Source organism: Geospiza fortis, unplaced genomic scaffold (genome assembly GCF_000277835.1).
Source record: "Geospiza fortis unplaced genomic scaffold, GeoFor_1.0 scaffold11, whole genome shotgun sequence".
NCBI classification, from domain to species: Eukaryota; Metazoa; Chordata; class Aves; order Passeriformes; family Thraupidae; genus Geospiza; species Geospiza fortis.
This window is the reverse complement of record NW_005054304.1, coordinates 797,490-824,380: the sequence shown is the minus strand read 5'-3', so window position 1 is coordinate 824,380 and position 26,891 is coordinate 797,490. Positions and strand designations below refer to the sequence as shown.

The 26,891-nt window shown below is 39.4% G+C and overlaps 1 protein-coding gene across 2 annotated transcripts; it reads right to left on the bottom strand.

The window, feature by feature from the left end:
• Positions 1-8,542: 8,542 nt before the first annotated feature.
• LOC102037647 (glycerol-3-phosphate acyltransferase 3) lies at positions 8,543-23,099 on the bottom strand. Of its 2 annotated transcripts, none has more exons than XM_005418090.2 (12): positions 22,793-23,099; positions 15,780-15,852; positions 14,002-14,272; positions 13,543-13,617; positions 13,145-13,234; positions 12,729-12,822; positions 12,327-12,442; positions 11,549-11,604; positions 11,119-11,204; positions 10,346-10,474; positions 9,844-9,923; positions 8,543-9,401 (listed from the first exon to the last, which is right to left on the bottom strand). In XM_005418090.2, the coding sequence occupies exons 1-12, from the start codon at positions 22,946-22,948 to the stop codon at positions 9,287-9,289; spliced, it is 1,341 nt and encodes a 446-aa protein (XP_005418147.1). In that variant the 5' UTR covers positions 22,949-23,099; the 3' UTR covers positions 8,543-9,286. The 2 variants fall into 2 exon arrangements, with proteins under 2 accessions (XP_005418147.1, XP_005418148.1); XM_005418091.2 differs by having other exon boundaries at positions 13,543-13,596.
• Between the last annotated feature and the right edge of the window lie 3,792 nt (positions 23,100-26,891).

Below are 26,891 nucleotides of genomic sequence, written 5' to 3'. Positions count from 1 at the left end.
CTATGTGCTTGTTAACCTCTGCTTTAGTGAAATGGCACACCGTATGTCAAATTTGATGGTATGTGGCAAATTCCTTAGTCTCAGAAGGCTGGAATCCATCAGTGTATCTGGAGAAACAAAAGAAGATTCTGGAGACCTCTCCTTGTAATATTCATCACATGGAATTAAGGCATTGCTTTTTTTTACTGCAATAGCCTGGCTATTGGACCCGCTGGCACTGTCCTCAGGCTCCATAAACAAAGAGTAGGAAGGGAGCATTCTCTATCAACATTTGTGTTTTAAAAGCAGGGTAAGGTGGCTGGGTTGACCCCTGCTCTCAGTATGCAACAGTGGGGAAAAACACTGTGAAAATGTATCATGACAGGAGGCAGTTTTAGGCACAAGCAGCCATCCTGTGTGAGCTAAACAGACCAAGACAGGCGAGACTCGCACATAAACACATACTCTTATTCATTGCATTCAGGCTTCCCCTCCGCGCTTGCATGAATAATTCACAAAATCATTAATGTTAAATGGGAAGAAAAAAAAAATCAATTTTGTTATTGAGTTGCTTGAAAAACGACCTTCTCTGCCTGGGACAGCAGGAAGGAAACATGCCTGCTCATCCAATCGCCTCCTGGTGACGGTGCTGCTACCAAAGTCCTGTCATAACCATGCTGAGGTTTGGCCTTTGCACAAATCTTGCGCTCCCATTGAAGAATAGTTGGCTGTTAACTGCAAAAGCTATTGACTTATTTTAAAAAAGCAACAAACCTACTTGCTCTCTTTACTAAGTGGCCTTTGCCTTTTAAGCTGTTATAAGCTGCTGATCACCTATCTACTGACAATTTCATTTCAAATTGATTACATCATTACATTTTATTTGTTTGCACTGTAATATGTGAGGGCATAAAATTTCTCTGCCTCACTTTTACCAGTGAGCCTGTTTTCCTAAGAGAGAAGGGATTTTTTTTTGTTCAAGCATTAAGACCATACTTTCAGTATGGGTAAAACAGTGTGATATACATTGAAGACACAGAAAAAGTGCCAGTTTTAAAAATTTTCCATGCTTTAATTTTTTCAAGGCCTATTTCATGTAGAAAGGCTACAGTTAGTCATGTTTCTAATGGAGTATTTTTCAAAAAGAAACATTCCATGAGAATATACCAGTGTTGCTATATTTGGAAGAAAACATTTTCATATATCCTTATTTTTCAATTTATTTCACCAAGTACAGTGCATACCAAAAAAGTTTTGGTTGAAGTGATATGCTTCAAGTTTACCTAAATCAGGTGCTCCAAATGGATGCAAAAATTTTTGTTGATTTTTTTCCTTTAACTTTGTGAGAAGTTTCTGAAATTCTTAATTTTTGTCCTATTAATACTAGCAATAGTGTATTTTTATGTCTGTAGCAAAAGTATGTTTATTTTCCAAATAAACATGACTCTCTGATGTAACACATGCTTTTGATGGGGATTGGATTGAGTCAAAGAGAGAGGAAAAGGATCAGTCGTACCACAATGCTTTTCTGAGTTTTTTGTTGGTTTTTTTGTTGTGTTGTTTGTTTGTTTGGCCCCACTTATTTTATCCCCCCTAATTATCAGCACCTCTCAAGTTTTGGTGGTATGGAACATGGCTACAAACTTGGTTTCCAAGATGGGGGAAATCTTGTTAACCAACCTGGGAAGAGAGCCTGTACCTCATGAGACAGTCTCAGATTCCCTTTGCTCAGTTATTGCATGTGTTACTGGCTTCTGGTAGGTCAGATCTAATAAAAAGTAGCATTTCATTTGTCTCTTGTCACTGGAGCTGGGCAGCTTCAGAATATCAAACAGTTTCATCTCATGTAAATATGAGTGTTTTATTGCAAGTAAATAGGGTCAGGGTGGTTATCCCAGTGCTTGTTTTTATCTTGTGCTGTTGAGGAATGGCAGGTAGCCAGCAAACCACTCTGGGGAATTCTGCACTCTCTCATCTGTCTTCTGGCTGCAGGCAGGGCATGCTTTCTCTCTACCACTGTATTTGCTATAACTCGCTGTAAAATTTGATACCTTTTATAAAAGGAGTCAGATGTTTTCAGCTTCACTTTGTATCCTAAGTGGAATTTTACTGTCTGCTGTCACGGATTTCCAATTCGTACTACCCTGAAAATAAATAGAAGTAGTTTGGCTTCCACACAGCCTTTGAGCCTGGCAATGTGCACTGATGGAGCTGCAGCCTTGTGTGCTGTCTCCAGCAACAGCAAGGGCTTATAAGCACTGTGTGCTTCATGAACACAGTACCCAGGCGTGCCCCACCTCAAATAATTTAATTTCCATAGTTTAGAAATTTAGATTTCTAGGAATTAATCAATCCAACTCAATTAAAACCAACTGACCCAGCAGACATGATAGAATTTGTGACACCAATATAAGGAGGAGGCCACAAGGATGGCACCTCCTTTGGCTGTTGAGCATGACCTGGCAGCCTGGATTTCCACTGCATTGGGAGAGAGGAAACAGTGAATGAAAAAACATGGAAGTATTAGTCCAGAACTCCATGATCTCCTTAATGAACAAAACTTCCAGGGCAATAAAATTAATCACTTAAAAGAAACTTATTTTCATTCAGAGCAGGATTTTAAGGAAGGGCAAAACATGCTGATAGCCAGTAAATTATCTTTACATCTTGGTTTGTTTGCTTTCTTGTTTTGTTTTTTTTTTTCCTTGAGAGATATTAAAGCTTGCACTTCCGAAAGGAGCATTAATAAGGCTGTAGTCCTCATGGCAGCTCAGACACACACACAGGACTGCCACTTCCTAGGGCTGCTGCACAGTATAATCCTTGAGCTCAATGCAACCACCAGCTCCTTGTGTCAAATGGACACTCCAACATGCAAAGAATAACGTAAAAGCCCAAATGTCTTAAGACTGCGTCTGGATAAAAATCAGCCTCAGCTCAAATCTAACAAGAATGTTAATCCTTCTAATCCCTTGTAGGTGGATTTCAGAAAATTATATTAATAAACACTGGACAGAGTGGTTATTAGAAGTGTAACAAACTTCAATTATTATTTCATTGAATGCTTGTATATACATCTTATTAAAAGTCATAAATTATATGAGTAAAGGAGGCTGTCCATAGCCACATACGATGAGCATTTTAGGAAAAAACATCAATTATATAATTGATAAATGCAGTATTTAATGTATGAACTAATGAATGCTTACAAAAAAACCTGTTTAACAGATGTTTGTATAAACTTAAAAGATAGTTATTAGTACCTATCCCTTATAAAAAGAAATATGCCTTTTCAAATTATTTAATAGCCTACTTTTTAAAAGTTTGATATGCAAGGATATAATGCTTTTCCCAATTATACTCTAACTAATAGCCACAGTTTAGATATTACACGTCTTTCATCACACGCATCTTTCATACTGTCAAATAGAAATACTAGGGGACATCAACTGATATCAATAATCCACAACTGCACACAAATCATGGCTACTGATTAGTAAAGCAATTATCATATTAAAAGAGTTCAACAGGGCTCAACATACTGTAAAATTAGAAATCAGTCAATACCACAGCCATTATATAGAATAGCATTGATTGGATGTACTAAACGTGAGCCTTGATGACAATTGATCACAATGAACTCTGCTCGCAGAGGAGTCTGGTACACTAATTGAGGAGCCATCCTTAAATAGAATAATAAATAGACGAGGAGGGGAGAGGAGAAATGGCTACAGAGCTAAGGTGCTGCCTATCTGTACAATGAAACAATAAAAAAACAAAGAACCAGGAAGGCCTCTGTATGCTGGGTGTCCTCTAACTTCTAAGCTGCCTTTTCAAACACCAAATTAACCTGTGAATTCTCACAGGTCATCTCCACAGTATGTGCCACAGCTGGGAAACCTGCTCAAAAGAGTCTGAACAACACCTCAGAAGAAACATTTCCAAAAGCAAATCCCACAAAGAGGCCATAAGCCCCAGAAGTCTCATCTGTGACCAACCTCCTTTGGTCAGCTTGAAATCAGGCCTCAGACTGCATGTGTAACCAAAATTTGTTCTTCAGAGTGAGGAGCTGCCCAGGCTGCTTTTCTGGGTTTTGTTCACGGCAAGCTGCACATGGAAGAGTTTGAAATGCTGTGTTATTAAATTTGGCACTAACAGTTTCTATTTCTCACTACAGCACAAGGAAATGCACGCTGGCAGAAAACAAGTTCTGAACATCTTCATTATCCTGAAAACTTATTCTGAAAGTATCCCCAGCCCCAGATCAAGATCAAACAGCATCAAGGTACTGAAGAAACTCATCCCAGCAAAAGCAAATGTTGTACTGCCTCCAGGAACATCCCAGGTTTGTCACCTCTACAGTGTTAAAATACAAAAAAAAAAAAAAAAAAAAAGCTCAGGGGTTAGGCTCCTACCTGATTTTGAATGAACTAAAGGAAAGAAGTGGTTCTGATTTTGGTTTGTGACACGGAAGAGATGGCCAGGAGAAACCCCACACAGCAAAGGCTGCTGAATCTTCAAGCAAGCACAAGTTTTGCGGGTAGTAAACCACTATCAGTGTTTGAAAATGCAGTGTTTGGGGTATACAACATTATTTCTACGTTTTCGTGGTTTCCTGGAAATGGGAGAGCAGGCTTGCGAGGCAGTTTGCTGCCAGTGACTGGACGCCACCAGATGGCTCCCGTTGCACATCTCTTCTAACGCTCAGCCAGGCACCTTGAACAGCCAGACCCCGGGAAAAGGCAGAGATGAGCATTTAAACGTTCCCAAATGTAAGACAGCAGTAGAAAAAGACATTTGGAGCCAAGGGAATAAAGGAATTGAGCTACACCAATCAGTTTTGCAGGTATGTTACAGGGAAAGATCGTTATAAAAATGAGCACACTGCCCAAGTTTCACGAAAGGAGAACTTTTTAAAATAGATCTGGTTTTCTATCCACACAGCTGTTAAAACAGTGATATCTTCAAGAATTAGAAGCAGCAGCTATTTTTGTTCTCTACCCCACCCACATAGCAGGAGAGAGTTATTTTATTCACTCATTCCAACCTACATTTATTTTCAACTCATGGCTCATTTCCTTAGGCAGCTCAAGTTTGGGATGAATGCACCCTGGACCACTGTGGTTTGTTTCAGTTTCCTGATGTATTAGTGCCACAGCAACAGTTAGCATCCCTCACATGCTTCATACAGAGGTACCAGCTAGCAACACCAAATTAAAAAGCAAGGCTACCTAGAATGTAGGTCTTCCCTGGACTTATTACCTATATCATATTTAATTTGGGGATTAGGCCATCCAGTCAATTAAAAGAACAAGGCTCCTTGGTTAAGGTCAAATATATTAAATGGTAAACAGTAGAGGAAATTTGTGCTCTGCAGGAAGACAGTGTTCACAGGCTTGTCCAAGATGATGATGCATCTCATCTATGTTGTTTACACAGCTATTAGATGATAAATACATTAAAAAATATAACAAGCAAAAACATTACTTACACTGACAGAGTTTGTCCTAGGTTGACTATATGATGCTTTTATCCCCAATCGTCTTGCTCTGTTTATGCTGAATAATAAGTTTTGCACCTTTAAGACTCGTTCCAGAGAGTGAAGGGGGAGAGAAGAAGTGCGCAGTTTGTTTTCAGACACTGCACTCACTCCTCCCCATTCTTGCTCCTGGACTGTGCTGTCTGCGGATGGACAGACAGCAGGACAGAGCTCTCCTCTGCTTTTGGTTAGTTTAGCTAGCTGAGGCAAAGAAGTTCCGTGGACTGTGGGGTTTTTTTCCTTTTTCCTTGGGCCTGTTCAAACGTGCTCTGGACTGAACACCCAGCAGAGCATCGGCAGCTCGCACGTGGCCAGGCCTGGGCCACGACGTTTCCAGCACTGGAGGGACTGATAAGAGACTGAGGGAGCTGAACTGCAACCCGGAGAGGGGACTTTCTGAGTTTGTCATCTCTTTTGGAGCAGCAAGGGGTTTTATTGATTAACATTGTTTAGGTTTTATTGTTTAATAAACAGGTTTTTTCCACTTTTCTCCAAGGAGGTATTTTCTCCCAGACTGGTTGGCGAGAGGGGCCAATTGAATCTGCTTTCCTAGAGGAGCCCCTTTGGGGGTTCTCTCCAAAATTTGCCCTGAACCAGGCAGGGCTTTTTTTCCTTTGATTGGTTTTGTTTTGGGCATTACTTGACTGGTCCACCCAAATACTCCACTTGCTTCCATTTTAGCCTATCATTTCTCACAAATGAGCAGAAGACCATGCTGCGTTTCATCCTGCAAAGGTACATGGTAAAAAAGAGGAGCTCTAATAATATAATATTTCCTCTAGCCAGGTCTTATGAGCTCTCAGAGAAACATCACAGCCGAGATAGCCCAGCTACCTCAGATGGCATAAAAGCAGCAGAATGGCTTCTGAGGTAGTGTTGGAAACAGAAAAGTTTTAATAAAAGGCAAAATAACAAAGCTCTTTACAGAGAAAAACCGAGCCAGGTCCAAGAGGCTCTTGCTTCTGGTATAAACACCCCACAAAAGCGAATACTTCCTTTGCTGTCTTCTTTTTCTCTTCTTTTTCTAGTGAATTGCTTAAGCGGGACCTTTTGGCTTCTGTCCAGTTGTGTATCCTTAGGTTTGAGGTGAAGTCCTCAAGGTCCTATGAGGTGTCTTTTACCAAATGGAGGAGAGAAACTTCTGGGCTTTTTTCCTTTTTAAGGAGACAAAGGATCATTTGTTCGCTCTGTCAACAGGGGGCACATTCCTACAGTCTAATAGTTAGAAACCTGGTTCCTGCAAGACCAGTGAAAGATAAGAGGAGGAGTAACACAAGTGCAAGATCCTTGATTGTGAAAAATAAGCTGTTTATCAGCTTCCCACTACTGTTGTTGTCATAAGAACGTGTTCTTTTTTACTGTCACCACGCCCTCCTAGTAGAGGAGGAAAACATACTTATCTGTGGAGACCTTTTGTATAATAATCAATTCCTCCATAACCTTGGCAGTCTAAGGGCAATATACAATTTCAGGTAAGAGCAATTGCCAAGGCCTCTGCTGATATATTCTGCATTTAATTTGCATTTCAAGAGAAAAGAAAGGAGGAGGTGGAATGTAAGTAGAGAAAATAACACCAAAAATGAGAAACACTTACTTAAAGCAGGGCAAGACAAAGTAGTCTCTGTTTCAAGTCAGACTGGCATTTTTACCAGTGGGTAACAAAGTACACTCCACTTGTAATTGGCAAGTTCTTGGGTTCAGCACTTGGTTTTATTTCCCCATTCCATATTTAAGTACCCACTTCACAGAGTTTTCAGCTTGCTTTGCTAAGACAGCCAAAAAATGACTGAGAAAATACTGACAATCCCACCATCCTCTCACAAATGATACATAATACTCATACATTCAGAGGTCTGAGCTTTAGTTTTACACAACCTGGAGTCATAACCATAGTGAGGATCACACATTCCAAGGCTCCTCTTGATGAGCTGGAGAAGTGTTGCAGGACAGGAAAAAAAGGCATATCAATCTCCTAATTTCTTACAGAAGCAGAAAAATTCTCTTCCAGCAGTTGTTCTTTATCTCCCCATATTTTCCTGTGTCTGGCTCCTCTCTTTGCCTATTTGGTCTCCCATTTTACCTCTGAGAACAAAGAAAGTACAGAGCAGTGCAGGAAGAATGCTCTCAACACTTCTCTTACTGCAGTCTCTGTTAGCAACTCTCAGAAATCAGTCACAGAAAGACAATCTCACAGTTTTAAACTCTGGCACACTGAAAACATTTGAGAGTTATCAGGATTTTCAATCACTTTTCTTCACATTTTTATACCTAGAAAATAAATCAGCAGCTTAAACAGCCATGGAAGCACATCTTACTATAGTTGGGAGTAAGTAGACCTGTTCCAAATCAGGAGAGCCTGAGGCAATTTTCCTTACTGCCTGGTGGCTTTCCTTTTAGCCTGAGTGGCTAAAAGCTGTGCAAAAGGGCAGATTCTCCTACTGCTTACCCATGACACCAGCACTTACACTGACTGATCCACCAAAGAAATTCACACACCTGTAGCAATGCCAGGCCTGGCCAGAGAAGAGGAGAGCTCAGTTCTGTGCTACTGTTAGCCCCTCCATGGGATATTGTTTTTCTAGACTCTCTAGGTCTGGGTAGAGTTGTATCTGTGCATCTGTCCCTCTGTAGGATGTATTTGTGCTCACCAAGACTGATCCTCTGTCTTTTCTGAGACTTCAGCCAATGGGCTGCTGTCATGTAAACATTAGTAACTGTTCTTACCAAAGTCTGTCTTTAGAGCACCTTGGCCAAAACAGCAGCTATTTGTGTGTTTCATTAAGGACATTCAGATGGTTAAAGAAGACTGATCCTTTGATATGAAAGCTACTTACGAGGAGAGCAAATATTTTATACCAATAAATGCTATAGGAGACAGAAATATTCCCACTGCATACTCCTTAAGTGCACTTGCTCTGTTCCTGGAGGGTGGGCTTGTCAGAGGCCAAATCCTCAGCCTTCACATCCAGTGGTAACACAAGCAAGTAGCTATCTAGAAATAACAGCAGCAGAGGACAGTGGATGTCACCTCATAGGCTTTCTTTAATTTGTGTAATGCATACAAACAGACTCAAAAAGGGATCTAACAAAACCACAAGATATGATTTAAAAACACAGGATATTTTCTATTACACTGTCCTTGGCTGTGATTAATTTACCTCAGCTTCACACACCAAGACATCAGGGACATGATGCCCTGGATACTGTTCTGCTCTTTGACATAACAGAAAATATTCTACAGTGCCATCCCTGGTCTTGTGACATGGAGGAGAAAGTCAGCATCTGCTTTTTCCCTCTGACATACAACACTTCCTTTCCAACATGCAATTCAGAAAACATATTTTGGTGAAATGCTTCATGTCTTTTGACATCAGGAGATCTATCTCCAGAGCAACATGGTTACTGTGGCTCACAGGAGTATTGCTAGTCTAAGTTGCTGAGAGAGTCTAGCATACAGAGGTGATTTATTATAAGTAACCATTTAAGTCCTTAAGGTATTGCAAATATTTTAAAGTCATACTCTAATGAACATAATTAATTTTACTGTAGATTCTTCTCAGCATCAGGAAAAACTTTATTAGAATATTTTATGTTTTCCTATTTATAAAATTATAGTACTTTGCTTTAAATAAGGATATTTCTTTATTGTTTCCCAGCTGTGTCATATGCAAAATATCTTATGGGAACAGAAGGAAAACATGTTGGGCTTTATATAAAGCCAGTCCATTTTCTGGTAGAGATAAGTCATGGAGATAAAATAAATAGCATTTAACAAACATTTCCGTTTCCCACAGATCCATTTTCTATTACTATCTGGCAATATTTTTTCTGTTGCTCTTCCTTGAAAGACTCTTTGACCTTTTTCCTTTTCAGTCCTCCATCCCTGAAAGATACAGAAAAGAAACAGCCTTAAACTCATTTCAGGGTCAAGGCAGAAAAACATTACTATATTTAGACTATGTAGTCAAAGCAGTTTCCACTCTTAATGTTGACATCTGTAAGACAATGCTAAGTGATTTATACTGCCAAGGTTTACAACACCACAATGTCCTTCTTTTAACGCCGCATTTAACAGGCAAGTAATTAATTTTCACCTAATACTGCCTGCTGTCTAGATCCACCTGTCAGCTCTGTTTCTCTCTATCTACTATATTATTCTAATTATTCTAATGTAATTGTTCAAGTAATAAAGTAACATTTTCTGAATCAGAGTCAGTAAGGGTGGTGGACTACAGTGTAAACAAAGCAGGTTTTAAAGGATTCCATGCTAATATTTCAGAATACAGAGCACCTTTAAAAACAATTCCAGAGGTGTTGCTTCTTACCAAGGAAGCACAGACATTCCTGCCCGAGCAGCAATGACAGCCTTGACTCTGTCAGCAAAGTGAACAGCATCTTCTTCTTTCTGAAAAAAAAAAAAAAGCATTAATTGCTTTACAACAGACATTTTCTCTGTGCCTCACTTAAAAAGATAAAAGATAGGTTTTGTCAGACAGCAGGCAGTAGGATATATGCCTGACCCATGAGCCAAATGTAAGCAGTTCCAGCTGATCCTGGTTTGCCACTATTTGGTGCCAAAAAGAACTACGTGGGAGGCTCTGTGGTTTCTGGGACAGCCTCAAACAACACACAGCCTGAAGTCCCAGGTCTGGCCAGAACAGGGGATGCATCCTAAATAAATCCAGGACTTGGATAAATCCAGTGTTGCTTCCTAGCCTCTGTCCATTAAGTTATCAAATAGGATTCAGAGCACCTTGTGTAGTAATGCAGACCTCCTTCCAGACAGCATTTCACAAGCACTTTCAAAACATACAAAAGTGTAAGAACCTCTTTGACCATCGGCGGCAGGTACCACACATTGCAGACAATAGCCCAGCTGGTTAACACATTAAAAGCATAGGTCATCATGGAATGCTTTGTGCTGTTCCAGAAGGCATCTCCAAAGCGGGGGTCATACTGGAAGACAAGAAGAATAAGCTGCCTTGGTTTAAATCACATAAAGGGCCTTTTTTATTTTGGCCACAAAGTCACAATTCAACTTATTAAATAACGGGCAAATCTAATCACACTCCTGAAAGCATCAGTAAATTCAGAGTAAAGTTCCAACATTTATTACAAGTTTCTAACAGTTAGCATTTACAAGCAATGCATGACATCAAACTGTAACAGACCTGCAACACCACTATAGCAAAAGATTTATTCAAAACATAAAAACTTGTCATCTACATATATGCTGACTACAAAGGTTTCCTTGACAATGCTCACACCAGTTTTAAGAACTTCCATAAGATCAGGTAACATTATAGTGCCAGAAAAAGTAACTAATATTTCCAGATCTAGAGTGACCTGGCTAAAGTTACTCAGAAAGGCTTGAAAGTGCCAGGAAAACTGCCCTTATCCTCAGAGCATGTAAGAGCCAGGACAGAAATTAATGTTGCCCATACTGCTTCAAACCACAAGTTTCTGTCTCTCAGGGCTTATTCAGTACTTTATGCACACCAAACATATCCCTTTTCGAGGCTTACATATGAACAGTTTCGCTGACGTGAGAAGCGTTTGCAACCAATCCTTCCATGTTCAGAAAAGTGCAGTTACAGTACCTTGATTGCTACTGGATGGATGGTTCCTCCTACCTCAAAGCTTCCCTTCTTAAACATCATTACCGATGTGTTGTTAATGCAGGTGCCTGGTCAGAATTAAAATAGATGAAGGGCTTAATCCACTCTGAGAAAAGTATCAGGAAATTAATCCTAAACTGTCTTAAGGAGACTTAGTTCTTAAAGAAGAAAGTAAGCTTTAGTTCTGGAACATAATCCCAGAGCCTTGCATGTCTTCATTCTCGTATATGCTAAAGCAAATTAACTGTCATAAAACTGTTGTAAAATACTAGAACCTGACCTTTAATATCTCATAAGAACTAATTAATTCTACAAACTAAAAACAACCACAGTTCTAAAGACTGGATATAATAAACTGCACTCAATGGCAAGAAGTGAGAAGAGCAAAAAAATCAATACAGTTGCTTCTTACCTTCTGGGAAAATTAAAATGGGTAACTTGGCCTTATCTGCAATGTGTTCTCTAATTCTGTGGAGAGAAAATAAAATTTCAATGTATGCTTCATATTTGTTTTGTCCAAGAATCTAAACATTCATTACCTCTCACACAGGACAAGAAAAGCCCTTGCCCAATTGCCTTTCACCCAGTCAGTTGCCTCATCTGGAATATGTTCTGGTTTCAGGCCTTTATCTCAGTATCTCTTGAATTAAAAAAGTAGATTTTCTACAAAACTGTATGAAGTTCCATTTTAACCAGAGAATGGTGGTTCTTGAAGCATGTGAAAAGCACTTCCCAGATTGCAGCTATGAATGCAGTCAAACTTTTTTTAGACTGAAATATATTCCAAATTTCTAGTTTTCATGCTTTCTAGGTTCCCAACGTCAATTTTACACGTATCTAAGGTTTCTCCACGTTTAGTTAAGTGACAGGTCACTATCTTACTACATTTGCTGCATCACTTAAAACCACAAATATCACCACTAAGCAGATTACTGACACTAAGATCAGTCATTTTCCAAGACAACTGTCTTTCCTACAACTCAAAAGCATGCAGCTCCTCTTTGGCCTGCATTAAAGAATAAAATCAAAACACCATACATTAAAAAAAACCAAACCAAAACAAAGCAAAACCAAACCAAACCAAAATACCCAACAACAACAACAAAAAAAGATGATGACAAAAAATGTCAACACTGATGACAAATTACCACACCTGACCAGACAATGAAGCAAACACCTCACTACCTTACTTTTTCCTCACCAGGTGACGGTCTTTTATTTCTGAGCGTTCAAACAAGACATGCTGAGAGGTTTGCATGCAGGATTTTTGAATAAGTCCCATAAGCCCTCCGTGTACCTGGCCAACCTGCAAGTCCAAAAGAAACTTGTTACAAAGCAAACACACACACACACTTAAATGATTAAATTCTAAACACAGATGCAACCATTTCTAAGCTTATTTACAAATTATACCAATCCCCTTGGTCATACATGTGCACACACCTGCTTGCATCTAGTTTTTTGCAGTTCAGAATGAGAGTTTGAATGCTGTCAAATCCCAAATGTTCTGTGAGGAAGTTCATCCTCTTACCCAATGCTACATCTATGGACATCTCAACATTACTGATATTTACCAATTGTCTTGTTCATACCAAGGAATAGCATCCATCACTGGCCAGGATTAGGACATCCAATGGAGATGTATGGTTGGCTACACAGATGCCTCCTTCCTGTGGTTTGTTTTCCCTGCAATGACAACCATAAAAGTAATTAATGTTTATTTTCCAGACTACAATCCCAATCAGGTGGCAAGCACTGAAAAATATCTAAGTGTCTGAAGAGTACTACATCATCTAAACACACCCTGCCAATACACAGCGGGAAACACAGGAGGGCATGTGAGCATCCTGAGAGAGTCTGGATGATCCAAACAGCTTTTTGGATCAAGTTGTACCATCACCAAGTATCCAAGCAGTAATGAAATAAGAATCCTGCTCTAAAACTTGAGATGTTAACTACTGCAAGAAACAAACTCCAGACTAATAAAGGGCAAGGTGGCAGCACTCACCTGTTATGGAAATGAACAAGGCCACTCAGACATCGGACACCTAAGGTGGCACATATCATCTGGACCTGGTTGCTCAGCCAGCCTTTAACTCTAAAAGAAATGAAGCCATAGATAGACACATTTCTAGTTCTATGGAGCCACACATGCAATGTAAACTCTCTGAGTTATCCCAAATTGCTGTTACTACAAAGACCATACTAAGGTTCACACTGCATGTCTGCTTTCAGATGCCATTGCCATAACTTTCTCTCACAACACTCTATAATTTTACAGGAGAGAAAAAGTCACCCCATGATGGTTCACATCAATCCTCTGGATTTCAGCAGACTGTTCCAACTACTAGTTCAAATCCTTAAAGAAATACAGAAGAATTGAAAGAGCCCTCAGCAAATACCTACCTGCCATTTGGAAACCGTCCCACTAGAGTAGTGGCCAACACCAGCAACAGGATGCTGAAAACAGACAAGCAGATGCTACAAAGTAAAATAATCTTAATTAAATGGCAAGAAGCAAAACTGGAGGAGTAAGCAAGAAGGTTTTCTTACTTGGTTCTTTAATCCACTTCACAATGCTTCCTTCCAGCATTTAATAGCATCTAACTAGCAACAAACTACTAGCTAGCCAGCACACAAACCCCTTAATCCAGCTTTGCTGGATTTTAAAAGCAAATTAATTACTAATAAAACATATGGAACATGAGAAATTTACTTTTTTTTTAAAGGGATATTTGAGTTTAGATGGCTTCTTGGAAAGGTCATGCCAGATTCTTCTTCCTCCACTAGCCAATAGTATATTATTTCACACCTTCTGTAAAAAGTACCATGAAAAACAATCCCAGCAAACCCTGTCTGGCTCACCGGAAAGGCAGCAGGAGGCAATACCGAATTAGGATGCCAGTGACCCACACAGCAGCCAGTTTCCAGCTGACATGATGCAGGTTGGCATTGGTTCTGCTGAGGAGATTCCAGGACAGCAGCTCCTCAGAGGAGAACCGTCGAGTGACTTCATCCTCCGCAACTGCCTCACAGCCCTTCTTGGAGAAGTACATGACATCAGCAAGGCTGAAACATCCTCGGCATCGGCCAACAACCTCCTTTTCCATGGGAGTCTCATCTCTCTGGATGATCCCTGCATGAGGAAATGAGCCTTCCTTCCACAAGGTGAAATGAACAACATGCATTCCAAAGGGAATATCAAGAAATACATATGCTTTTTAGAAACAGCTCTCCTACTCAAGCACAATAATGCATTGCTATGCCTCATTTATGTACTGACAGCTCATTCCACAAGTTACTTCTCTAATCCTATGCCATTTAACACCCCTAAGTTGCTGAGGAAGGAGAAAAGGATTCTGATCAAGCTGCAAATAAAATCTTGAGCACAACACCTACTTCATTATTGTTTACCAAATAACATAGGCACTCACACCTAGAAATGTCACATATACACTGCCAAGACAGCAGATCCCTCCTGGTGCCTTGACTCAAATTCAAGCAGAGTTTGTATGATTGTTCTTGCTCATGTTGATTAGCTTTACTGTTTCCCAGCTGTAAAAAACACCTTCCTCTGCATTTTTTCTTTCTTGGACCCTTCTATCTCCCCCCATCCCTTCTCTGTTAAGAGTCACTTCCCTACCAAAAAACTTGAAAGTGCCTGGGTTTCTCCCCTCCCAGACATACAAAGCATTACACAGACACATTGTGCAGGAAGAATGACAACACATTCTTGCTCTGCTATTTGTAAAATCACAGCCCATAGGACAGCAATGCAGCAAGTCTGCTGAGGTCACTCTGAGACCAGATTCTTATCTGGCTGGTTACAGTGACTAAAATTCTGTTGGTTCATACCGGCTAACACTTGGCTTTTTTGTTTGCCTGCCCCACCTCTTTTTTTTTTTTTTTTTATGATAGGGCATATTGGATGACATTAAATATGCATTATAAAAATACATTAATTTATCTTGATCAACCTACCTCCCCCTGATCAGAATCACAAAGCTTTCCTCCATCTACACTTCAGTAAAACCTTCAGCTCCCAGAAAATCATCAGACCAGAAAATTATTAGCTGACAAACCAAGCAGCCTACATGACTAATCACTAAAAATGGCACTACAAGTAAAAGGATAACTATGAGAACTTAACTCTTCAATCAAAGAAGGAAGGAAAAATAGTTGGGGAAAAAATTTATTTGGATTTTATCCTCACATCTAGAAAAGAGTACAAATTCTATCTGTGATCCGTGGGATGCTGTAACTCTTATTTGAGAGCTTGGATTTTTTGGGTGCTAGGAGTTACAAGAAGGAAAAGATAACTATGCAGAGCCATGTCAAGCACAAAGAACACTAATTTATCCCAATTCTGTAAAGAGAGAGCTGATGGAGCCCAAAAGCAAAAAACACTTATGAAAACAGGGATGCTTCCCAAATGTTTATCAGCAATGTCTTTCTATACCCACAGTAGTCTCTAATTCCTTTTATTCACAAAACTCAGAGATTATATTTTTTATAACATGCTTATGTAGGTTTATAGCTTCGATAGATATTTGCTCATCAAACTCCTTTCTAAGTAAGATTGTTAAATAGCTGCCTTTTCACATGATAAATAGTGCTGTGTCCCCTTCATCCAGAGATCTTACCAGTGGAGATTAAATTTTCAAGTGCCATCGCCTTCTGCTTTTTTACTCCCTCCTCAATCTGCAGGGTGGCCCACTGTTCCCAAAACAAGAAAAGTAGATGTTGATGGTTTTCATTTCATCATTTCCAGACATTCTGCAATTACCTCAGGTGAATTGTCTGAGCCTCTTTTACTCCTGCCAGGTCTAGGATTTTCATGTTTCAAATTCAGCCTGAAGGGTGCCCTGCAGACCTCCCGTTTCATTTGTTACACAGACTACCTTTTGCCATTTCCAGGAAAAATTGTTTGGCTCAAACTTCTTTTCAGGACACAAGCTGCTTTTTTTTCTGGGGGTCCAACAAATTACTGAGCTACCTATGAGACTCTATAAGATCCAATGTATCCAAAACTCTCTCTTCTCTAGATAGCTTCAGGCAATAAGAGTATACAAAATAATATCACTGACATTAGAGGTATGCCAGAAAAATAGAACTAAAATTTTGATTTTAAAGAATAAAAGAGATTAATTCATTTTGAGGGCATTCAAGTGGTTTCTGTTGACAGAAAACAGAGCTGGCAACATTTTGTATCGATAGTATTTCAGAAGGTAGCAGCTGTGGTAATGAGCTTTCACCCTTCCCTGTATTCATTTTTTTGGGCTAAACCGTTTCTTCTCCTTGCATAGAGCATCATAATACTCTCCATTAGCAAAATAAAATATAAAATTATGCCTGATTTTTGAAGTTTTCCTAGTTTTGAATGTTTTCATCATACATACATAGACATATAAATAGTAGCTCCCATGAGTACTAAAATCTGGCTTTATTTCTGTCAAGGTACCTGCCCTAACAAAGGGCACAGGATGCTTGAGCATAGGCTCTGCTCATTATTAAAGGCTCAGTGACCCACTCAGTTTATGCCTTCACCTGCTATTAAGGGTTCCCACCTACAATAGATAAGGCTAATCCATCTGTTTCATATAACCTCTTGCTAAACAGTGCATTTCCCTCTAGCTGACATGTGCAGCCACACAAGTCACCACAAAGCTGATCTCAAACAGTCTTCACTATATTTCAACATGTCTCATGTGCAAACATCAACCAGCTTTTTGCCACCCCTAAGTTGTGCATGCTCTTTCTGTAGCTATCAAAGTCAGTAACAAAATGGACACTTTGCCTTAACATAACTAGGATATTTTAGTTACCCGTAGCTGACCTTTTATTTTTACCAGCCATCATAAAAGAAAAGAAAAAAGTGAAGGCAGAATAGGTTTTAATGTAGTATTTTAAACTCCATACAAACCTTCTTTAGTAACACCATAAAGCAAACAACCTCCCCAAAAAAGAAATTAAAAAACCTGCACCACAGAGCATCATCTTGTCTATACTTCCCAATTATTCTCCTGAAAAGGTCAACAGGTACATCATCTCTCAATCTTTTGCAACTCAAGGAGAGTCATTCAGAATGGTGGAGCCAGGTGGAACCAGTGGATGTCATGAAAACAGCAGCCCACACACTGAGAAATGAAAGAACATACAGAACAGGTACAGGAACGTTGCAAAAGACAGTAAGGCAGATGTGGCAAATTTAACCTCTTCACAAAATACTGCTGGTCCTCATCTCTTCCCCAGCATCCTTTAGGATAGTTGCATGGCATGAGGGAGGAAAAAATATAAAACATAAAATATTTGATACTGACAAATAAAGCCTTCTGCCTTAGTCTCTGCTTTCCCGTTTCCTGTCTACTACCCTTATCTTGCCTATCATTGTCCTCCTACATAAAAAGCACCTGTCAGCTGGCCAGGACTGCCAGAAATGAGCTTGCTCATACTGTCCCGAAGGATCTGGAATACCTCCAGGAGGCTGGCTTTTGATTCCCAGATAGAAAAAGGGTGACAGTCGCTGACCAAGCTGACTCCAAAAATACATGTTAACTAATCTAAATGAGCAAGACAAGTCAAAACCCACAAAAATTTATAAAGCTTATTAGTAAATTATAAAATCTTGGCTCCTAGCACAGAGAAAGCATGAGGCAAAAGTGGCAGACAAACTAAATCGTCAAGGCTACAAAGGCAGTGTCCCAGAAAGATGAAGAAGAGCTTTCAAAGGCTGAACAGTTACACAGGGCTCATTAGCTTGGAAAAGAGTTGGCTGAGATGGCTGAGACAGGCATCTACCAAGTCTGGACTGGCACAGAGCAGTTGCTTAAGGAGCAGTTATCCGTTTTCTCTTCTACTACAAGAACTGAGGCTTACCATGGGAAAGCTTTGGGCAGAGTATGTGAGCAAGAAAAAAGGCAATATATTTCCACAAACCATCATGGGACATGAAATTCTTCTAACTCATGGCTTGGCATGGGAGACTGAAGAACAAGCAGTGAGGAGGGAATACAGCTGTAGAGTCACCCAGGTCAGGCTTTCAGTCCAGCCATTGAATTGACACCTGTCAAAGCCATCTGTCTGGGTCAAACTCTGGACTGACTAACTCTGCAGTGGCTACTGTGTTGTTCTGCCTTTGGTAGCATCTGTACATAGAATTTGTTTTCCAAAATGAAATAAGGCTTTGTGATCACCTTTGTATTGCACAGTATTGAGACAGAGCTGTCACGCTGGTCTCTATTGCAAAACAGTAATGAAAGGATGTTTTAAATACCTTACAAAAAAACTCACAGATGTTGCAACTAACACAGAATTTATGTATTAAATGTAGCAACTTCATTCCTGTATCTTCTGACTGAATGAGAACTCAGATGTTGCGCTTTCCCTCACTCCCATTTCTGAAGTGATGAGGATATCAGAAGTCCAAGCACCCAATGGCTGATCCCACCTGAAATACTGAATACTTGACAGCTTAACTCCAACAGTGCAACAGTCATTTGTTTGAGCTTCCTGTAATTACTTTCTAAATAAAAGGAGGGTGCCCAATACTGCTTTATGTTAATTACTGTCTTCACAGGACATGACATGAAAGACAATGTGGAATGTTCATTTTCTGAAATCTCATATCTTGCACAATTTTTCCTTCCTTCTCACTTTTGTATTGAGTACAGCTCAATACTCCATCTTTCTATACTAAGTAATAATTCAGTTTTGCCTCTCTTCCCATATTTTACTACCTCTTCTCCCATATTCTCACAAAAGGTTTTTCTAATCACTCATTACATGAGCTTTTCTCAATCTGTTCCTCATGTGTGACAAAAGCTTTGGGGCAATTCCTCCACGTAAAGTCTTCCACTGCAGTGTCAAAGAGAAGTTTGGTAGATTTTCAGCATGAACCAAAGTCACCATCTAAGATCAAGCACTTGTGACCTCTTCACTTAACAGTGGTTTCTGCCTGGCATTCTTTCCCCTTGCCTATTACAAACATGAACGCAGATCAAATAGTGTGAGTGTTACACTCAGTGTCTGAGAAGATGTGACTGTCCACCCTCAGGCTGTGAAAAGGACTCACAAATCTCCTGGCTGCTCCATGGAGACTGATAAAATGGGTTGAGAAGGGGCTGTTTGGGATAAAAGCACAGATATAATTTGTTTGGGTTTTGATGGAGAGGTCAGCTAAGGATAGCCATGTATTTAAAAGCACAGCAGTGCAATTTTTCACCAGCTGAAGTGTCAGCAACATCTGCCATACCCCAGTAGGAGTTCACAGCATACGAGCTACCTCCATGTACAAGTGAGCTCTCAATGCAAAAACTACTCACAATTTTTAGATGGCTGATTTCTTTTTCTCTAGAAGCAACAATGCTCCAATTTCATACAGAAGTTCAGATCTTGTAGAACTCCAGAACATTTCTTGGCAAATAGAGCTACAGCTCTATTTAATGTGTTTCTTTGACTCTTCACAGGGCTCTGAGAGCATGGCATAGACTTCATCCTAGTAAATGCATCTTCTTTTACAATCACTAGAGTAACATTCCTGGAACAGCTTTGCTAATATCCTCATCTCCAACAAACCCCAGGATGGACAAAGCTCAGAGAAAAGACATTATTTACAAATAAAAGTTTACAAGCATATGTGAAAGAATAACCCTAACAACACCCAAACCACGTTCACCTTTATAATTTCTAGAAATGCTTGAAGGATAATTTAAGGGTAATAATAAGAAGAATTATGAGCTAATATATATGCAATTGAGAAATTACTGTATTGGAGGTCTTTTGCTATTATATTATCCATATATCCTAAAAAAAAAACAACCAAAAAACAACAAAATCCAAACAAAAAGCCAACCACAAAAAGCACCTGCAAACAAAAACAGTCACCCCAAATTTTCAAACCTTGAATCTTTCTAAAATAGCAAGTATTTAGATTGCTTGATGGAAAAGCAGCAGAAGGTAAAAATTATTTCCACGCTTGATTACATTTTTCCCATTTATTCCAATCACCACTCACAGTGATATAACACTTCAGTGAAGTCAAGAAATCAAAGCGACTTATCTCATCATATGTCACCATTACTCTTTGCTTAGTGATAGATCTGAAAACTTGAGTTTTATTCTGAAACACCTTTTTTGCTCCCAACAAATTAAGTAAGGTCTAAAGATACATTTTCTTTGAAAACAAAATATAATTTTTTTTTTTTTTCACTTTGAAGTCCTTGATTTCAGTCTCCACTCTTCTATTTTTCTCAAATTGCCAAACCTGGAGGAAAATAAAACATACTTTTCCTCTGCTCAGCTGTAAGAAACAGATATAAAAAAACTCCTCAGATGAGAAGGATTCTATTAATTTTGCTGGTCTACATAACAGACTAAGTCAAATGCAACACAATGGAGTGACCAGCCATAGTGCTCAAGGCTGGATTTTTGCTGAAGCATCACTCAGTTCTTTGGCACTTCCTCGAGCAGTGATATTCCTGCAATATAGACAGTAGTGTGCTAATACATGACTAAGCATCTTCAGCATTTCCAGCTCAGCTCTCCGGGAAGCATCCTGTTGCACCTTCCAGAGGACAACAGGAACCACAGATGGTCTCTGTGCATTATCCCATTAGCAATATCACAGGAACACAACACCACAGCTAGAAACCAGCCAACACCTCTCCAGGGTTTCAATGTCAGGTTTTTCATATCTCAAACAAGCCTGCCTTAAAGCTGACTTATCCCAAGCTGCAATTTTAGGTGTATTCTGGTGAAAAAGCCCCAGGACTACAAGAATAGGCTCAGCAGTTCCATGCACAAGCTTTAACCCAGAGTTTTCCAGTCCTATCCTTTCTTCCTAAGAGCCTAGTGGGCCACATTACAAGCAAAGGGGACTTAACACCCCCTCCATTCTTTCTCCCTCCCATTTTCCACCAAGAAAGCTCTTAACTACTTTTGTGGCACAATGAGAAGCATTTGACAATACTTCAAAGAAAACCATTGGAATTAACTGTAAGATGAAAACAGCGGAAACTCCTTTTTTTGCCCACAGGACAATTAGGGAACAACTTTGAACAAAAGAACAAAATGAGCCAGCCTAAATAGCAGCGCATGGAGTTGTGCTGTTCCTGTTATTAGCTGCTGTGGCAACAGGGAACTAGACACAAAAGGCTATAGCTGATCACATAACAATTAACTTATTTATTTTTCAGTACATTGATCCTGCACATTGTGAGCACGGAATTATCACTAATAACCTGTTACAAAAACTGTAGAGAGAAAAATACTTCAAGTGCTTTACCAAAGAGAAATACCTTCCTACATAAAACACACACTGAGTGGGTCAAACATCTCTTGGAGTTGGGAAATGCACAGGGAAAAAAGAAACCCAGAAATTATTTTGATGCCCACCAACTGCAGCAGCAAAGTTGTGTAAAGACAGGTTTGATATTAGAGTAGGTCTTAATTAGGGATTTAATTAGCATACCACTGTCTGATTAAAAAATATTTCACATATAAAGGCCAATATTACATACAGCCACCACAGGCAGTCATTGCCCACTGACATCAGTATCTGAAAAAAACAAGTAACCCCTAAATTTTGCAGTCATCTGCACTATGCTAAATGATGTTCATACAGCTGAAGACAGATACTGCTCAAGAGCTCCTAATCAGTATTAAAACAAACAAACAACTCCCTCAAACAACAACAAACAAAAGAGAACATAAGAAGGATAAAAGACAGAACTGGCAAGGTAAGATGGTCATGATATTAACTGTATCTCACTGTTACAGACATGTTCTACTGCAAAATTACTGCAGATTACTCCAAGGGCTTAATAATAATAGCAAAAATAATAGTAACATGTTTCCTGCCACAAGTAGAAAGTATATTCACAGAAAGCAGGTTTATGCCAGAAGCACAAAGTCAATCTACTGGAAAATGGAAATGTTTACTGTTTAATATGATGAATTCACAGCACCTACTTCTGGCTAATAATGGATTTGAAACACCAAACTTGAAAAACTAAATGGGATTCTGGCAAAAAAAACACAGAAACCTTTTATTGATAGAAGCAGGATCAGAATCTTAGCCATTATCTGTTTATCTCTAGAAAAACTACACTTTTAGAAGGTTGCACACAGATTCCTTTAAGTCTTGTACAACAGAACTTGTAACTGCTGGATCCCTCAGATTTATAACTTGGTGAAGCAAACACAAAGAATCAGTGTTCTTACCTGGAATATTAATTCCATGCAATTAAAACAATCCAAATAAAACCACTGAAACTTATATACATCTAAAATACACGTTTTTATTACTTACCAACTCCACAAACTAATAGATCTTTTTCTTTATACTTGTCATGAGTATTCTACTTGCATGAAGCATTCTAACAAGCATGAACTAGAAGAAAATACCGTGGAATCCCTACTTTAACCCCAAAAAACCTCAAACCAATAGCAGATGATAAGCCAGCACATAACTAGATATCATTAAAGATAGCCCACAAAAATTATCATATAAAATAAAGATGCAAATAACACATGCAAGTTAATGGATTTTGTTTTCTTCTGACTTTTATGGCATTTATATTAAATGTACAGATTTTTATTTTTAATTAAACATGTCCTGTAGCAAACACATACCTTTTGAACTCACTTCTCAACTTACCTCTAACATTTTAATTACAATTTTCACATAGAAATGAGAAATCCCCAGTGACACTCGAAATATCGAAGGCAACAAAACTAATGCCACAAACAAAATCATCCAGACAGACAAAATCTTGCCTTCTGCAAGGCCATGACCTTCTCTATTTTCTTCCATGCTTGCCCCTCCGAAATGACAATCAGCTGCCTTTCTGAGAATATATGCTCATCTGTAGTGGAGAATCTAGCAAGCTTCAAGAGACAGAGGCAAAGAAAAATTACACATTCTAAGAGCCAAAGCTGTCTCTAGGAGAAGGCTGTTGCTCACTGAAGACTGACACTACTGATACTCTCAATGATAAAAGTAATTTCTACCCTTTGTCCCGCCCTAACTCCACCCACTTCCTTGTAATTGATAAGCATTTGCTCACCAGGGGAGAAGGAAAAAAAAACCACGATAAGTAATAATATGTGTTAGATAATTAGATGCTGCCAATGAGGAACCTTGTCAATGTGACAACTGGTTTTCACAGGGTGTCCTGCCAATAAATTACACTACAGAACTAGGTGGGTGTGTTTTTCAGACTGCCTAAAATCTTCTCTTATTAATACACATGAAGCATTTCTCCAACTGATGTTTGCACAAATCTGTGACTTATTCACTCAGATTTTCTATTTCATGGTGAGATACCTGCCTTGTTTTGGTATTTGAACAAATGAATGAAAGAGAAGTTTGACATGTAAGTCAGGCTTTTTCTATTTTATTTTATTTTTTAATAACACATTTGAAATGAAGATGCAAGTTTCAGCAGGCAAGGACTGACAAGACAATAAACCTGCTCCCTCCACTCTATCAGAAATTCACCAAAAAAGCCTGTATTACAGGGTTACAAAATACACTGTTGTGGAGTAACAAGTCATCTATCTTTGCACATATTCAACTACAGAATTGAAATGCAATAGATAATCATGTTTCTCCTTCTAAACTATCAAATTTCAACAATTTAATTCAGTATTTTTTAGAAAATACTGAGCTCAACCCCTTACAGCCACCCTTCTCCTGCCTTTTTGCATGCATCACAGATGATACAAAGGTAAATAACTCTAGAACCTCAGAGGAGCCCACCAGCTTCTTGGAAGGAGGATTTAGGGCACAACTTCCAAGACAGTGACATGCTGGTCCACAAAAGATTTTCCCTTTGCCAATACATTGGTGTGTTTGTCTGAAGCCGGGGCTGTCCTTTTAAAATATTCCCATCCCCGTGTACCATTGCTTAGTTTGTGTTGTGAAGCAGCTAGACTCCTTATAAATGGAAGCAGATGGAAAGATCCTGTGTAAAATGTGCATCCAACACTGTCCAGGCAGTAAGAGAAGCACAGATGTCAGAGGGGGCTGCACCACCTCTAATTTACACCACACACCCAGGCAGCAGACTCCTGACACTCACAAGCCCGTGTGAATCCATGGCATGCTTCTTGCACCACATAGTGAGTCAAGTAGCTTCTGTACCTTCAGATTTGCTGCTGCATGACATCCCTCAGGCCTTTCAAATTACATTGCAATCTTTTCCAGCAATATAACTTCTCTTTTGCATCTTTTCATTACTTAGCTTCCTCACCTTTCTCTCCCCTTGCTGGCCACCTTCTGAGCCTTCTGTATCCTCTACAAAACCTCACTGGTTTGTTTTTTAAGTGTTTCCGCCTTCCCAATGCTCTTTCTCCCAGTGACAACGTTAAGCCCCCCACTCTCCACCCTGCTGCTGCCAGGTACACCATTAACCACTATTTCTTACCTGCCCTGCCAAAAGGCTTCTCTAGGAACAATGCTCCATTGTAAAACAGCTTCGGTCACCCATTTCTCTTTAGCTACTATTCCTTATTCTCCCTTCTGGTCTCTTCCTTAAGTGGCTTGCCCACCTAACACACATTCCCTAGCGAGGCCTGTGGAGGGTTGGAGGAGAGGGCGTTGATCCACCTGGCAGCACTTGTGAATAGCTGCCATCAGCCTCGGCACAGGGGATCGGAATGCACAGAGTCTAGGTGCTAGAAACCCCGTGGGCGGGAGGGTGGAGGTAATTTCTGGGACCTGATTTGAAGCAGGAAAGGGGGGCAAAATGAAATATTGCAAGGAACAGGAAGATGTGGCGGCTCACTTGGTGGGATGCCTCAGCAGCAAGTTTAGGCACACACAAGACAAATAATTTCTTAAAAGCATAGAGGGAAAGACAGACTTGCCTAGCCTGGGTGGGAGGAAGAAATTTCCTCTCCTGGATAAGGTAGAGTTGTTTTTCATTCTGTGAAACCATATAAAGAAAGAACTGAAGAGTTTCTATTTGCCTCTCTATTGAGGTGGTCAAACCATCCAGCCCGAAGGTACTACAAGATCCATATGGCCAAGGCTCTTCTTACAATTATTCTTTGCTTTATCTACTTTGTATCTCCTGAAATAATAAAAACCATTTCAATGTTCCTACTACTCTATCACCATTGACATCACATGGTTTGGAGAGAAAAAGAAGCAAACACACAAACAAAAAACCTGCACCTCAACAACCCAAATTGGGAATGACACCAAAATCAAGGAGATTCTGCATGTCTACCTAGTAACAGTATGGAATAAAAATTGTAATTCAATGGAAGACTGTCCCAAAACCCACTACAGAATAAATCTGAGTACTAGAACTTGTCCAATCATGACCAAGGTGTTAAATTTTGTTAAATTTCTGCCAAAAATGACTGCTGAAGCTTCTAAAGCATCCTTCTGCTCTTGAGACCATAAGCATAAAAACAACTGAGACATGATGGTCTAAGCACTGTATGTCTCAACTCCAAAAAACTTGAGACTGTTATAGAAGTGAATATGGATTTGAATTTTATCTCTGCCCTGAATGAAGGTAATGAACTTGCTCACGATGTGAAGAAGAAAGGAAATTCTTTATTTCTTCAGGCAATTCATAACATAGTTTCCTATTTTTGGTCAGAAATTTGGCATAGCTTTTTGTACCCCATCACAGTAATTGATGATGATGATGATGATGATACTACTACTCCTACTCCTACTACTACTATTATTATTATTATTATTATTATTATTGTTGTTATTGTTATTGTTATTATTATTATTTCAGAAGAGCCATGAAATGTCATTTTTATCGAATTCCAATGTGAGTAGATATGCATCCAACACTAAGCTGAATAACCACAGTTTGTAATGTGGCTACATAAATTTCCTCACCAAAATAATTTCTTTCAGAATTAGTTCTGCCATCCACTGACTAAACAGAGATTCTGCATGTCATTCTTCTGCCCTTTTTCTCCCTTTTACCAAGAGCTAGCCTGCTGCAATCACATCAGTTTAGAAGCTGTGAGAGAAGCTTTATCCAGAAGAGGAAAAGTATTGCAAATAATGAAATAAACATGCAGCAACAGAATGTAGCACTGATTTGTAAGGTCCAGTAAATAACAGGTGATGAATTTATACCAAATAACCACAAGCATTTTTTCATGATGAAGTACCCCGTATGTTAGGAAAAGCCACCAGAAAACATGCAAAACTCTCTGTCCACTTGGAAGAACAGAACCCAACTTAGAAAAAAGTAATGTGGGTGACACAGGAAGAATCCAAGAGCAAAGCTCCCTTTAATTTAATGAATCTCAAATTGACATCCACAAGCATAACAAACTCACTTGAAACAATTCCTGGTCTCCTAGGGAAATGACAAGGAGATGGAATGGGCATCAGCTGACTACTCCAGGTTCTAGATCCCTTGAGGTCATTCTACTAATTTCATATTGCAAAACATTGCCTATTGCCTAATGGCCAGTTGTTGGAGGGAACTGGAATTATGACCCATTTATTTTTCCAGTGCAAGAAGAAGCAAACACAGCACTGACCTGTGTCTATTTGTAGTGCCTCACATGGAAGGGTTAAATCAGGTATAAACAGCCCTTTCCTGCACAGCAGTCAGCTTTTAAGCAGGTTCAAATACACTGTGAACAGATTAAAAACTGCAGTGGGAAGTGATAGCTTTCAAGGAGTGCTACTATGGTTTTGCCTTCCCTCTGATACACAAGGGGAACACAGCCTGGAAATAACACTTGCCATGGTCTTCAAAAAGAAG